This window comes from Myotis davidii, unplaced genomic scaffold (genome assembly GCF_000327345.1).
Source record: "Myotis davidii unplaced genomic scaffold, ASM32734v1 scaffold962, whole genome shotgun sequence".
Taxonomy (NCBI): domain Eukaryota; kingdom Metazoa; phylum Chordata; class Mammalia; order Chiroptera; family Vespertilionidae; genus Myotis; species Myotis davidii.
Window position 1 is genome coordinate 4,535,827 of NW_006295559.1, and position 14,689 is coordinate 4,550,515.

The window sequence follows — 14,689 nt, forward strand, 5'->3', positions numbered from 1 at the left end:
AGGCTGTTTCCAAATCTTAGCTATTGTAAATTGTGCTGCTATGAACATAGGGGTGCATATGTCCTTTCTGATTGGTGTTTCTGATCCCTTGGGATATATTCCTGGAAGTGGGATTACTGGGTCGAATGGGAGTTCCATTTTTAACTTTTTGAGGAATCTCCATACTGTTTACCACAGTGGCTGCACCAGTCTGCACAAATCAGGACTTCTTGATCTCCAAATCATTGCAGAGGCAAAATAGCCTTGTGGTTAGAAGGGAATCTGGTGCCACCCAGCCTGGGTTCAAATTTTGTGTTTCCCTTAGCTTTGTGATGTCAGGCAGACAAATCACCCTCTCTGTGCCTCAGTTTTCCCATCTATAAAATCCGGCTAAAAGTAGGATTTACCTCACAGATCAGTTGTGAAGATTAAGTGGGCTAATTATGAATATGAAGTACTTAAAAATAATCCCTGGTATGTGATATATAAACCTTTTCAGAACCTCTCAGTGTCTACACATGCCAAGAGGTTCATGATTTCCCCTAAGATGCATGTGTGTCAAGGGGCAAAAGTCCCAAATAACTTTTTGCTGAAACCATTTAGCAAGTTAAGGCAAAAAGAGGGGCTCAGCTTTTATCCATTGTCCATTTGTGAATCAGTCCCAAAGTAGAGGCACGTAGACCAGGGAAGGAATCTCTTCTCGTGGTGACTGGCCTTCCCAGATGGCTTTAAAAATACACCTGGCCCTATTCCATTTCCTAGCCCGGAGCACGCAGCTCCATTCAATCTGGCACTTATGTCTCCATGGCAACCAACATAAGCACAACGTGTGACCGCACGTTGGGAACTGGCAACAGCTGAAGGAGAGGCCTCATGGCTGCTGTGGGCTTTGCACAGTAAACCAGCTGGGGTCTGAAAAAAAGAGGGAAGCAAAGAAAGAAACGTGAATGTGAGTTGGACAGGTTCCTCCCCTTCCAGGCCTCCCCCTCTTTTTCCTGCTTATCCTGCAGTGCCGCTCACCTGGTATCTTTCTGAGAAGTCTAGAGAAAGCCCCAGCAGCTTTCATGCTGCAGCTGGTAGTTCTCTATTGGGACACATGCTCCAGGAGGGACCTACCAGGAGTCTCAGACCTGGCATGGCGCTTCTTGGGGACCCAGGAGGGTGGGGGTGGAGTGACAATGACCATCCTACCTGTGGAGACCTACCTGCCCAACTGGGGCTTTCTTACTTTGCTGTGGATTTGGTCAAGTGTTTGAACTTGTCCCTATATGAGGGGCCTGTGGGGTGGGGTCACTGTTGTTGAGGATTGACACTGGGCTGCCCTTTTGTAACCAAACAGAACTGGCTCATTTTGAGATCAGTCATACCGGGCTGACCTTCAAAAAAACTTCTTTTTTAAAAAAATATTTTTATTGATTTCAGAGAGGAAGGAAGAGGGAGAGATAGAAACATCAATGATGAGAGAGAATCATTGATTGGCTGCCTCCTGCACGCCCCCCACTGGGGATCAAGCTCGGGCATGTGCCCTTGACCAGAATCGAACCTGGGACCCTTCAGTCCGCAGGCCAACACTCTGTCCACCGAGCCAAACCGGCTAGGGCTCAAAAAGCTTCTTGATTCTCTGTGGTCTGTTTTTCTGAGAGCTTTGTTGGGTAAAGTCATGGTAGTGAGAGTAAACGGTGGAAAAGACAAATGACCTCCATGTCCAGGGAACAGCAGGGCCCTGAGGGAACAGCGTGGGTTTGGGGGGCACGCTCCTTCACTCTCCGTGTCTGCACATAGAAAGTGAAGGGTAGGGAGTGGAAGGTGAGTTGGCTGCCTGGACAGTCCGGGCCCTGGAAATGCTTTCCCCAAAATATCTGGAGTAAATGGTTTCTCTTCCTTTTTTCTTTTCTTTATCCAAATCAACTGCCTCAGCCCACACCTCCTCTGCTGGGCAGGCCTGAGAGTAAGAGTGCCCTGCCTGACAGATAGAGCTGCCATGCCACTGCAGTGATTGCTGCTGAGGGGGTGTGGGAACGCCGAGTCAGCAGGTTGGGCAATTTGCCTGTTTACTAATGTGCTTAGAGAGGTATTGCGGCACAGTGCTAAGGCACTAAGGGAAAATTTGGGAAATTTGGCTTATTTATCTGGACCTACCACTAACTCCTGGGACATGTGTAGTGTTGGACAAGGCATTTGCTCATTGTGTGAGACTCAGTTTCCTCATCTGTATTTGAAGAGATGGGCCAGATTTCAAAGATCTTTTCCCTGTAGACTTTCCCTGGCTTTGTGGCTAACGAAGTCAAATTTGCTTGCTCATTTCCACACTTAGCACCTACCCAAAGAAAGGGCCTTGGCACGTGTTTCTCTTCTGAGCATTGGCACGTGAGTACCCCTGAAGAGAGTAAAAGGCATGGGTTGACATTCAGACAGCTCTGGACTTGAGTGACTTCTTCATGATGCACTAGCTGAGTGATCTTGGCCAAGTGGTCTTGGTTTCATTTCTTAACATCTCAGTTTCCTTCTCTGTAGAATGGGGAGAATAAGAATACCTACCTCATTAGATGGCAGTGAGGACTCAACAAGTTAACAGGTAGAGCTTTGCACTGCTCCTGGAACCTAGGTATGCCCTCAGTTACTGGTTGCAACATTATTCCACATGGTGAGAGATTTGGAGTCCAGGCCATTTGCTTCTTCCTGGGATGTTTCACTTCTACTCTAAGTGCACCTGCTCTTATTTGATGGCTGGAGAGAATTGCTCATGGTGCTAAAGAGTCCAGTTTCAGAATTCAGAGTCTCCATTGAGAGCCTGTTACAGTACAGTAGATGGGCTATGGAATTGGAGGTCTGGGCTCAGAAGTCCTGCTCTACAGGGACCTTGAATGTCAGAGCCTAGGTTCTCCACACCTGAAAAAGGGGGATGAAATACAAGATAATTCGAGGGATTATTGTCAAGGTCAAAGGAGAAATCATTGGAGGGCCTAGCTCTGAGTTGTACTCAGGAGTTGTTGTTTTGCCTTGATGGGTGACACTGGACTCTCATGACCTGGAAAGCCTAGACTCACTCCTGAAGACAGTAACAGCCTACTGAGTTCTCAGCAGAAAAGCCTGCTGATGCCCAAGTCCACCCCAGGTGGCCCTCCCTGCAGCTGTGAGGGAGAAAGCTCACTTCTCAGACAGAGAGGAACTCACTAGGAAACTCCCAGGTCTCTACAGTCCTGAGAGTGTCCACCCCTTGGAAATTGTGCGATCCTGTGCGGAACCTAGCTGGTAGGACAAGCCGCTTCCTGTATCCAATTCATCCATGTCAGGAGAACGGGGCTCTTTCCACACAGCATCTGCCTTGTATACAATGAAAGCTTTGTCCCCTTCAACAGAGAAAGTGGATGCCAAATCACCAGGCCTGACAGTGTGTGTCCTCCTAGGCAATCGGAGCAAGATTATTAAATATGAAATTTTCCAATGGAATGCCAGCAAGTGGTGGCTGATTTGACAAATATACTCAGTTTTCTGTCCATACACCCATTTGCTGCCATTTTGCATCTTGTTCAATTTTTTTCTAAGTGAGGCAATAAAATCCACTTAATTGATTCAGATCCTCTATTATTATTACCATGTTTACATCTGTCTTTCTATCTCTAAATTAATTCTAACTATTGAGATACATACCTTTTGGTATACTTCCCATCTATCAAATGGCCAATAGTTATTGCACCTCCTACTTACTCTATACTTAACTATTATATTGAACAAGAAGATTCATAAGACAAACTAACTCAAGGAGCTCATAGTCTATTTGTGACATTAAAATAACATAGATGAAGTAGTTAATGAGGAGTGAAGTGCATCACTGTGGTAATGTCTCAGACACACAGGTAGTTGGAGTTTCTATGACAGCAGAGCAATTAGGACAAGGAGACAATTGATCTGGGTTCTGGTCACAACCCTACCACATACGTGGGCATTTCTTTGAACCTCAGTGTACTGATCTATCAGATGGAGAAAATATTAACAAGCCTAAAGGCTGTTATAGGCCAGTGCTTAGCACGTAATGAATGTTCAGTATATGTTACCGAGTATTGTTATGGTTGGCATTTGCAAGCTACATAACAATAATTTAAAGGATGTTTTTATTGTCTGCTTTAGGTCAGATAAAATGTCTTCTGGAAAATCAACAAACAAATGAACTTACACCAGAATAAATTATAAATGAATTGGGATTTAAATATAAAATATTAATTATAAAATTATTAGAAGAAACCCTGTGAGATTTTGGGAATAATGTGAGTCTGTAGAAAAACTCAGATGCCATTGAAAAATAAAAGGCTTCTACAATAAATTCTACTACCTAAAAAAATTGTATGGGAAAAACAACAAAAAATAAAGCCCAAAGGCCAAAACAAACTAGAGAAATATTTGCAAGTCATATAATATAGTGCCACTTTCCTTGTATATAAGAAGAAGAAAAAAAAGACCAAAAACCTCATGGAAAAATGAAAAAGGTACATGTGAAAAATCTCCAGTCTCATTCACTATAAGAGAAGTGCAAATTAAAACCACACTGAAAATATCATTTTTTGTCTATCAGATGGGCAGAATTCAGGTCTGACATCTCATGTGCTAATGAGGGTGTGTGGACACAGATATGCTCGTCCTCTGCTCATGGGAGGGATGTGGATTGATGGAGGCTTTGTAGGAATGAATTAACCTATGTATGTAAAAATTACAATTTTACACACTTGTTGGCCCAGCAGCTCTATTGTAGGGATTCATACAATGGACATGCTCACCAACATGCACAAAGATGCATGCAGAAGGTTATTTTGTTGTATCATGTTTTATATCAGCAAATGCTTACACACCACCCAAATGGATATCAGTATGGGTCAGAACGGGGCAGGGTGAACAAACTATGGTTCTTCTAAGTGAAGGAATATTATGCAGCCATAGGAAGGAATGTGGATGCATTTATGTAGCTACACAGAATAATATTTTACAAATACCATGGAAAAACTGAGAGAAGACCATATGTATGTTATTATATGGCTAGGACTTCCAGTACTATGTTGAATAAGAGTGGTAAAGTGGACATCTCTGTCTTGTTTCTGTTCTTAGGGGAAATGGTTTTAGTTTTCCCACCTTAAGTATGATGTTGACTGTAGGTTTTTCGTATATGGCCTTTATTATATTGAGGTATGATCCCCCTATTCCCACTTTGCTAAGAGTTTTTATTTAAAAAATGGTGTTGGTTTTGTCAAATGCTTTTTCTGCATCTATTGGTAGGACTTTGTTATTTTTGTCTTTCAATTTGTTTATGTGATGTATCACATTTATTGATTTGCGAATATTGTACCCAATCTTGCATCCCTGGAATAAATCCCACTTGGTCATGGTGTATGATCTTTTTAATGTATTGCTGGATCTGATTTGCTAATATTTTGTTGAGGATTTTAGCATCTATGTTCATGAGGGATATTAGTCTGTAATTCTCTTTGTAGTGTCTTTATTTGGTTTTGGAATTAGGCTAATACTTTGACTGAGAAGCTCACTGGTTCAGTTGAGTCCAAGGAGCTCAGCCTGAGGTCCCCTACTTTCTGGAATTCAAGAATTTGAGTGACTCACATGGACTGGTGTGTAGAAATGTCTGTTTGTGCCAGCAGGCAGCCAGGGACCACCCAGAGACCCTGCTCCCTCCCCACCATCTGCTGTGAAACCTCAGATAGCAAACACTGGAGTTGGTGGGGCAGGGATAGGGGGCTCTAGGGAAAGGGTTAAGTGAGCCATGTGGTTTTGAATCAATCACAAGTGTCTTCAGAGCTAAGGTGTCACTATGGAAAAATAAAGGCATGGAAATGTGATGGTTGGAAACACAGGGTCTTTCCACTTCGCCCCAGTTGTCAGCAGGTGTTGGAAATAACCCACCCTTTGGGCCCGATGCAACTGGACGGTTTTGTCTCTGACCTATGGCCAGATCTCCAGAATAACTGTAGAAACTTGGCCTCCCCTGTCAAGCCATAGCAGAAGATTTAATAGCACTCACAGATTTATGCTGGCCGCTCTAATCAAATTCAGAGCCAAGGCGCAGCCAGCCTTGGGGAGGTTTCTTGATGTTCCTTGGCTCCTAATAACATTGTCTCCTCCTTCCTCTCTATTTACCATATACCATTTGGTCAAATTAGAACTTGAAGTCAAGAAAGCAGATGCCTTCCTCTAGATAAGGTCCAAAAAAATTCCCTTGTGGGAGGAAAGAGGAATGGACCTGTCTCCTTGAATCTGTGCACAGAGGAGTCACTTTGATATATGATTTACCAAAATAATGACCAGTAAGGGATGATTTTCTTTCATCCTGCAGCTGGGGCAGACTTTTCCTCCTCAAAGCATTTCTACAAGGGGCAGAGGAGAATGTCTTTCTCGTGTGTTTTTTTTTTTTTTTTGTGGAGATGCAATTACCTGCTCACGGCCTCCCTAATGAGTGTCTCCAGGCCCCTCCATGCACCTCCAGATATTTGCCAACAAAGGTGTTGGACCAACCCATCCCCAATCCTGACCCTTGTGAAGGTATCATCTGATCTTCTGTTGCCTACTTAAAATTATTTTCTTCTTTTTTATTATGAAAACTTTTAAACATTCAAAAAAAGGTGGAAAGAATTGTCCATGGAACACCACTGTTAAGGACTGAATTGTGTACCTCCCCAAATCCATAATTTGAAGCCTTAACCCCAATACTTCAATGTGGCTGTATTTGGAGATGAGGCCTTTAAAAAGGTGATAAGGTTAAATGAGGACATAAGGGTGGACCCTAATCCAATATGACTAGTGTCCTTAGAAGAAGAGGAAATTTGGACAGTGACACCAGGGATATGCAAAGGGAAGACCATGTGAGGACACAGTTAGAAGGCAGCCATTTTCAAGCCAAGGAGAGAAAGAGGCCTCAGAAAAAAAAACAAAAAACCTTCCAACACCTTAATTTGCACTTCTGGCTTTCAGAAGTGTTAAAAATAAAATTCTGTTGTTTAACATGCCCCCATTCCCCCGGTACAGTATGCCCACTGCATGGATTCTATAGTCATTACCATTTTGCTATATTTATTCTATCATATATTTGTTTATCCATCTTATTTTTTGATGGATTTCAAAATGAGTTGCAAGATTCTTTGCCCACTTTGAATACTGAACTATTGAATGGAGAGGGTAAATGCACATTTGATTGAAGGCCAGTAGCACATATGACTGATCTCTCTTTGTGGCCGGGATACTGGCCACTACAACCCTACAATGTGAGTTTACAAACCAGGAGACGGGGACCCAACGATGAGTCACTGTAAGGCTTGATTAGGAAGACATGGAACTGGGTGGGTGTTGGTAAACTCCTCCAACTTCAGCTGGTGGAGGCGGAGCCTGCCATTTGTGCTGAGGTTCTCTCTGCATTCTCTCTGGCTGGTGGGAGGGAGGTCACTACTTGATGCTGATAACCAGTTCTTTAGAAGTCTCCAGGGTTAGACATCTGGATTTAATCCTGGCTTAATACCTACCGGCTGTGTGTGTCCTAAGTCTCTGAGCCTTGTCTGAAAATGAAGATGATCGTGCTAATACATACCTGTGGGTTGTTGTGGAGATCAGAAGGGCAGTGAATGCTTACAGAATGCTTCCCATAGTTGGCACCTCACTACTGGGGTAGGAGAATGCTGTCTGCTGGGATACACAAGCACCCACATTTTAGTGACTTGATCTAATCAAAATTTCTACTCAGCTTTCCAGTGTCCCTGTTATGGGGCTCTCCTCATGGGGATTCTCTCTGCTGACCTAACAGGATTCTTGCTAAAACTGGACTCTGCAAGGACAGGCACAGAAGCCCAGTTCAAAGCTTTGTTGAGAGCCTGGCCAACATTTGGTCAAGGAGAGTGTCTGTCAGTGGGAAGGTAAAACTCATGTGCTCCAACTTACTCCTCTGCCCACCTAGGTTTGGGTGGGATAGTCAACTTGAGGTGCCCTGGGCTGGTGGGAGCCCAGGCTCTATCCCCAAAATTCAGATGGCTTTGCCTGGGAACTCCAGGCCCTTGGGAAGGGTGCTGAGCTCTCCATGTCACACAATTCACCGCACAGCTAGGTTAGGAGACACAGCAGGGAAAGATGCAAGGCAGGCTTCGCTTTGGTGGGAACCAGCAGGAAACAGGCCTGCATGTGCCAACAGTGGGGACAGAAGCTTCTGGAACAGTGCCCAAGGAGGCAGAACTCCAGAAGTGATCTTCTGACCTGGTTGATAAATACCAGAGCTGCAATTAAGACAAAATACTATGAATATGACACCTGCTGACAGCTGCAGGAAGATCCGGAAACTTTTATTATGAATTATATTTGCAGGCAGCCCTTCTGTGGTGAACTGGTGCTTGGGCCAAGGAACCTGAAGGAACTCAGCAGGCCAGCTGCCTCGAGGGCAAGGGTTGCCCTCCAGGGGAGGGTGGGGGAGAGTGTGATCATCCTTGTTTAGGACCCTCTGAAGGACCATTGTATCTCAGTCCTTGATAGAAGCCATAACTGGAAAGGGCTTAGAGCTCATCTTGTCCAATGCCACCAAGGCCCAGTGCAGAAGTGAGTGTCCAAGGTCACACAACAAGTTTCTGACCATGCCAGGGCTGGAGACCAGGATTCCCTATCCTAAGGTGATTGTAGGGCAGTTAACAGTCGTCAAGCATTCGACTTAAGGAAATTCAACTGTTAGTGCTCTGAGAGACAGTCAGAGAATGAGACAAAGTTAGAGTTAGGGAGACACAGAGTGTGAGAGGAGACAGGAAAATTGTAGAAAAGAGAAACAGAAAGAGACATTCGTGAGCCTGAATCATTAGGTTCAAAATAAAGGTTTGAGCACCTGCAGAGTTGGACAGGACCTCAGAGGTCATCTAGTTCAGTAGCCGGCATTTTTACAATGATGAAACAGAGGTTAAGTTGAGTGGTTTACTTGTGTAAACCTTTTAAGGAAAACTTCAATGCCAAACGGTAAAAATAAATAAATAAATAAAGATTTTGTTACTAAAAGTGGCAAAAATTAGATTTCTAAGGGTTTTTTAAATTAGGCTTGAAAAATGAGGAGGTGCAGGAATATAACCCAGCATGGGGTGGTTTGAGAAAATGTGAAGCAGATATTTCAGCAACCGTCTGAGATTCCAGATGGAGCACCCCATGCCCTCTGTGCTGCTTGCTTTCTCTAATGTCTTAGACTCTATATTTCTGAGAAATGCCCCAGCAAAGGAAAAGAGCCTAACCCTTTCTTCCCTCGCTCCTCCTATCTTGTTACTATCAAATCTCTGATTTCAAAGCTTAGCTCAAATGCCACCTCTTCCAGGAAGCTTTCCCCGATTTCCCTCTTGAATTCCCTGCCCCAACTGGTACTCATCACTTCCTCCTGTTAGTCCCCTCTAGACACCCAGCTCCATGGTATAGCCTCTTTTCTTTGCCCATCTCGTACAATAGTTATCTTTGAACATATTGATAAAAGAGCCCCTATTCTAAGCCAGGAACTCCAAAGGCCTTAGCTCTAATCCTCACAGCAAAGCAGCAAGATGTGTTTCACTATACCCACTTTACAGAGAAGAGAGCTGAGATGCAGAGGGTGGTCATTTCCTCGAAGTCAAACAGCTAGTAAGTGGCAAAGCCAGGACTCCAGCCCAAGTGTGCCTGATTCCAGGGCCTGTACTCTTTTCACAACACTGCACAAGGGCAGGATCTGTGTCTAGTCATTGTGTCTTGTACACATGTGGTACTCGGTGTGAGTTTTTGAATGAATGAAAGAGTAAATGTATGAATGAATACAAGAATTACCCTTCCTTTGAAAACTATATCTCAGAGGTCAGCAAACTACAGCCTAGGTTCCAAATTCAGCTTGTCTCTGATTTTTATAAGTAAAGTTTTATTACCAGCACAGCCATACCCATTCCTTCATGTATTGTCTGTGGCTGCTTTTCATGTACAACATGAGTTATAACAGAGGCTATGTGGCCCATGGAGCCTAAACTATTTTCTATCTGGCCCCTTCCAGAAAAAGTTTACTGACTTCTGCTATGGTCTTTACTAAGCTGGTTAAAACAACAGTGCTTATTGCTAAATACTAATAATCTTATCTCTATGATCTGGAATAGTGTTTGTGTGTGTGTGGGGGGGTATGCATATGTGTGTGTGCATGCTTGTGCATTGTATACATGTATCTTGTATATGCCCCTTTATTATTTTACAGGCAGGCTTCATCTAAAAAGGTTTACCCCATAGGCCCTTTGGAAATATGTATATGTTTAAATTAAGTTTACCTTGATTGGCAGCACCTTGGCATAGACATGGTGAAGACCAAGGGACCCAGGCAGCAAAGACCTTCCCTGAGCAGAGGAGGGCAGACTCCCGGGGCAGTGGCAATGGGTGTGGATTTTGAAGCTTGCCAGCACAGTATTGTCACGGCAGTGTTTGAGCTGAATGAAAAGCAGCCTGTGTGATCGGTTACACCCTGTTTCATCTCTGCTCCCAGTGGCAATCAGTATCCCAGGCTCCCAACCTCACCTCCTCCCCTGGGCCAAGAGCACTCTTTCTCTCCCAAGCCGCCCCCTAGTGCAGCCTCCTGAGAGGCCAGCACACTGCTTACTGGCATCTGAACCAGGAGCAGCACCAAAGCAGGGATTGGCCGGCTCCTACCCCAAGTGCCCGGCAAGCCAGGCACTGGAACCTCTCGGGGGCGTGCCAGATCTCAGCCTGTCGCCAGCATGTGCTTTCTGGCCAGTCCGCCTTTGGCCTTGCCCACAATGACAGGCCCATCACTCAGCCTCACTCATCTGCTCACCATCTCAGGACTGCTCTGTTACTCAGCTTGCTGCTTGGGTGAGTTGTGTGTGCGTGTGTGTGTGTGTAGCATGCATGTGCAGTTACATGCGTGTGTGCATTGTTTTGGAAAAAAAGACTCTCAGAAAGCAGACTTGTTTTGGGAGCCTTGCAGCAGCCTTTAAATCTTAACTTCTCAGCCTGTGTTGGAATTGTAACCTAAGGGGTTTGACAGTGGAGAGGGGGTGGGAGTCGGCATACATGCTCGTGTGTGTGTGTGTGTGTGTGTGCACGCGCGCGTGCGCGCCCCTCTCTTGACCTTGAGTTCAGAGAGGCAGGCTGGCAGCTGCCCTTGCCTTGGCTCTGGAGTAACATTGTGTTCTGTGGTCTGGGGCCAGCCCTCGTTTGGGGGGCCGGGAAGCTCTCCATAATGCTCCCCCTGACTGGCCTGGGTCATGCCCCTCACCATCCCAAGGGCCAGAGCCACCAAACCGCCCAATTGTTGTGGGTTGTGTTCTCACCTGCCCCCCACACCTGCTCAGGAGCAAATTGGAAGATGGCAAATTCTCATATGGTCTTTCAGAGAGGTTCAAATGCCTTCCACTTTTAGGATCAGAATTTGTGTTTCAAGGTGTATGTGGTATGGGTGGGGATTGAAGGAAAGTTGTAGGGTAACATCTTCTCTGGATTATGTGAATTGGGGAAAACCAGGCAAATTGCAGCCAGAAAAAATGAGAACTTGATTGTAGCTGAGCCATCTCAGTCAGGGTCCAAACACTTAGTGATGCTGTGCTCATCACCTTTCCTCTCCTCTTCGCAGGTTCCTCAGAAAGTCAGGGAAAGGCCCAAAAGCTGGTGGAGGAGGAGGAGGAGGAAGGTGAACGGTCCACCAACTGCATGAGCAGTTGCAGAATAGTTAACATGTGGCTGCATCTTTCATTTTCCCAACCTGCAAAGACAGGATGTTTATGTCATTTTTCTCCTTTGGTGGCTTCTAATGACACATTTGCTTGATTTGGGGCGGGGGGGGGGAGCTTCTTGATACAAAACAGGAGGCAGAAACAGAAAGGGCTGTTTGTAGTACCCTAGTCATGGGCTGGACTTGTGAGTGGGAGATCCAGATGGACACGGTGTTGATCCTGGTGTCAGATGCATAAAAAGTACTTGGATGATAGTTTGAGCCAAGCTCCTTGTGGCCCAGGTGGGGAAATCGAATCTCAGATTGAAAAGGGAGTTGTGCCATGTCACAGGGTCACTTGCATCCGGACTCACACTCTTTGATCCAAGTCCCTATCTTTCCAAGAGTAAATTGGAGTGAGTCACTTTCCAAGGATGTGCCCAGAGTCAAGAGGGTATTGAGTCCAAAGGGCAAAGCCAGCATCAGCCACAGCAAAACAACCTCAATCATTTTCCCTAACCAAAGCTGGACTTGGCATGTTTCTGCCCGTGATTTGGCACTGCAGTGGGCATGCACAACATGACTTCAGCGCCTTTGAGTCAGGGCAGGTGGTCCTAAAATTCTGTCATTGTGGGCATTTCCAAGGCAGCTGGCAGGGCTGAGCCACAAGCTGCAGACAGGTTTCTGCTCCCCATGTACATACATTCAGGGTTTTTCCATCACAGCAAAGCCGGCTGGGGCTTTTCCAGCCTGGACCCTGAGCTCAGACATGATTCCATGGAGGCAGCATAGTCCAGAGAGAGAGCCACAGGCCACTCAGATGACACCAAAATAGACATGTGAAGTCCTGGCTTAGTTGTCTGGGAAGAGGCGGGGGGTGGGGGCAAGCTGTTCCCAAACATGTCCACCTGATGGAAATATTCTGAGTTGGAATGAGCTGTAAATAAACTAGACTGTGCTAAAAACAAACATCTCCAGGGAGTTTGGGGGAGGGGGCAGAAATAGATGGTCTTCACCTGCTGAAAATGAAGTAGGTCAGGGGGGAAAGGGATGGGGCGGGGGTGAACCATGCAGATACCTCTGCAGGAAAAGCAACCAATAATTTATGTTCACTGAAGAGTTCTCCAGTTTCCAGGAAGAAATGAGAGGTGATTGCTTTAAGCAATACAGGGTCTTTCATCAGTGGAAGGCCACACAGGGCATGGGGTGAAGGGACACATTGCCAGCCACGTATGGTCTACAAAAAGAAATGGTCAGGCGTGCACATGAGCCACGTGAACCTGCCAGCTCCCCAGGTGTTTGCTGCTGGGAGGGGCTTTGTGCATCCTCAGCCCTTAGCTGTCTGCTGAGGCCAAGGGGAAGCAGAGGAGGCACTGCAGCTGGGGGACCCTGAGAGGGTTCTTGGGTGCTGGTGTGTGTCAATCATCCTCCTGCACACACCTGAGATGGAGTGGAGCAAGGGAAGCTGCCCACTCCTAGCTTTGGAAGAAACTAGAAGAGTAATACCATTGGCATTAATGTCAAGTTTTATGATAACATAGCTATATGAGTTTACCACTGAGAAAGAGAAAAGCAGCCCAGGACAGCTGGAGCAGGCCTGCTACTCAGAGCCAGGCCACGCGCTCTCCTGTCGAATGTAAATGATCTCACAGAACATCAGACAAGGTCACTCTGCACCTATAACGGATCAAGAAAGAGCAAGGCCACTTTGCCCCCCGTGTCAGACACAGACAAAATAAGACTATCAACCAGCCACAAAAATGACCCACTGTCCCTCTATGCTTGCTAACATGAGTGACTACTGCTGCCTGGCCAGCCCCAGCATCAGCCTCCCTTCTCCTCCTCTAGCTAAGAATTAAGATAGTCATAGACTAGCCCTGCTTCCTGACAGCATCCAATCCAGAGCAGGACCTGACTTTCTTCCTTATTGTCTCCTCCCAAATCACCTGCCAAAGCCCCAATCCTGGAGTAAATCCTTTCTCACGCCCTGTTACTGGGATGCTCCCTTGTTCCCCCTGGAGTGCGTGCCCCCTCTTAGCAATGAGTCAATAGAGACAGCTGTGTTCAGCTACAGGTGTGTTCCTGGTGGTCTTTGGATGAAGGGCACTGGTACTGTCAGTCTCAGGTAGTTGCTCTGGGGGTCCTTTGCCTTCTTCTTAGCTCCTGACCTTTATTTCCACCCACATTGGAGTTGTAGTGTAGAAATCTAGGGGAAGGATTCTGGAATCAGACTGATGGGTTCAAATCCTGGCTCTGTCCCTTCCTAGTTGTATGACCTTGGGCAATCACTTCACCTCTTTACCTCAATTAAGTGATCTGTAAAATGGGGGTGATGCGATTGTGATGATAATAATAATAGTACTTAACTCTCAGGGTTGCGTGAGGATCAGGAAATTTTATATATGTGAAGCATTTAAATAGTGTCTGGCATGTCATAAGTGGTTTTTAAAAAAAATTTGTTTATCAAACATTTGAGGAATATCTAGGGTATGCTAGATACTGTTCTAGACCTTAGGGATAAAAATGGCTTCTATCCTCTGGGAAAGCAAAGGTTAGTCAGAGAGATACAAGGAAACAGATTCACCCATAGATAAAGGTTAATATAGGAGTGAACCCAAAGAAGAGCATAGCAGGACCCCTCAGCCTTAGCCTGGGAAGTCAAGGAAAGCTTCCTGGTGGAGGCGGCTCCTGACAATTCTTGATGTACAGTAAGTCTCCAGGATGTGAGAGGAGAAGGTGTGATATGAGCAGAAGGGTCGTGGCAGCTGCTCAAGCTCCACAAGCTTTACGGTCTTAGGTCAGGGGCACCGTTTAGGCATCTTTCTGCCCTCCCCTAAGGGCTGACCCAGTGTCTGGCCAAGCATGTGCTCAAATGAACAAATGTTTAACACAAAATTTGGCAGATTTCCCCCCACTGACCACTGTTACCTGGGTCCCCTGCAACATCAAAAGTACCCTTGATTGTTCCCCCTCTTTCGCTCCTACACCAGCCCTGGTTTTCTTCTCCTCAGTAACCTGTACATCAAGAGATTC

At 45.7% G+C, this 14,689-nt stretch overlaps 1 protein-coding gene across 3 annotated transcripts in view; it reads left to right on the forward strand.

Moving 5' to 3' along the window:
- Positions 1–14,689, forward strand: part of COLQ (collagen-like tail subunit (single strand of homotrimer) of asymmetric acetylcholinesterase) — a 64,875-nt gene that overhangs the window by 20,487 nt on the left and 29,699 nt on the right. Inside the window, exon 1 of one of the 3 annotated variants that reach the window (XM_006770184.2) lies at positions 10,662–10,818. The exons of the other annotated variants lie outside the window; for them this stretch is intronic. Within the exon in view, the coding sequence (XP_006770247.1) occupies positions 10,704–10,818 (115 nt within the window). The 5' untranslated portion in view covers positions 10,662–10,703. Of the gene's footprint in view, positions 1–10,661; positions 10,819–14,689 lie in introns of those variants that run through there. 3 annotated transcript variants of the gene reach the window in all.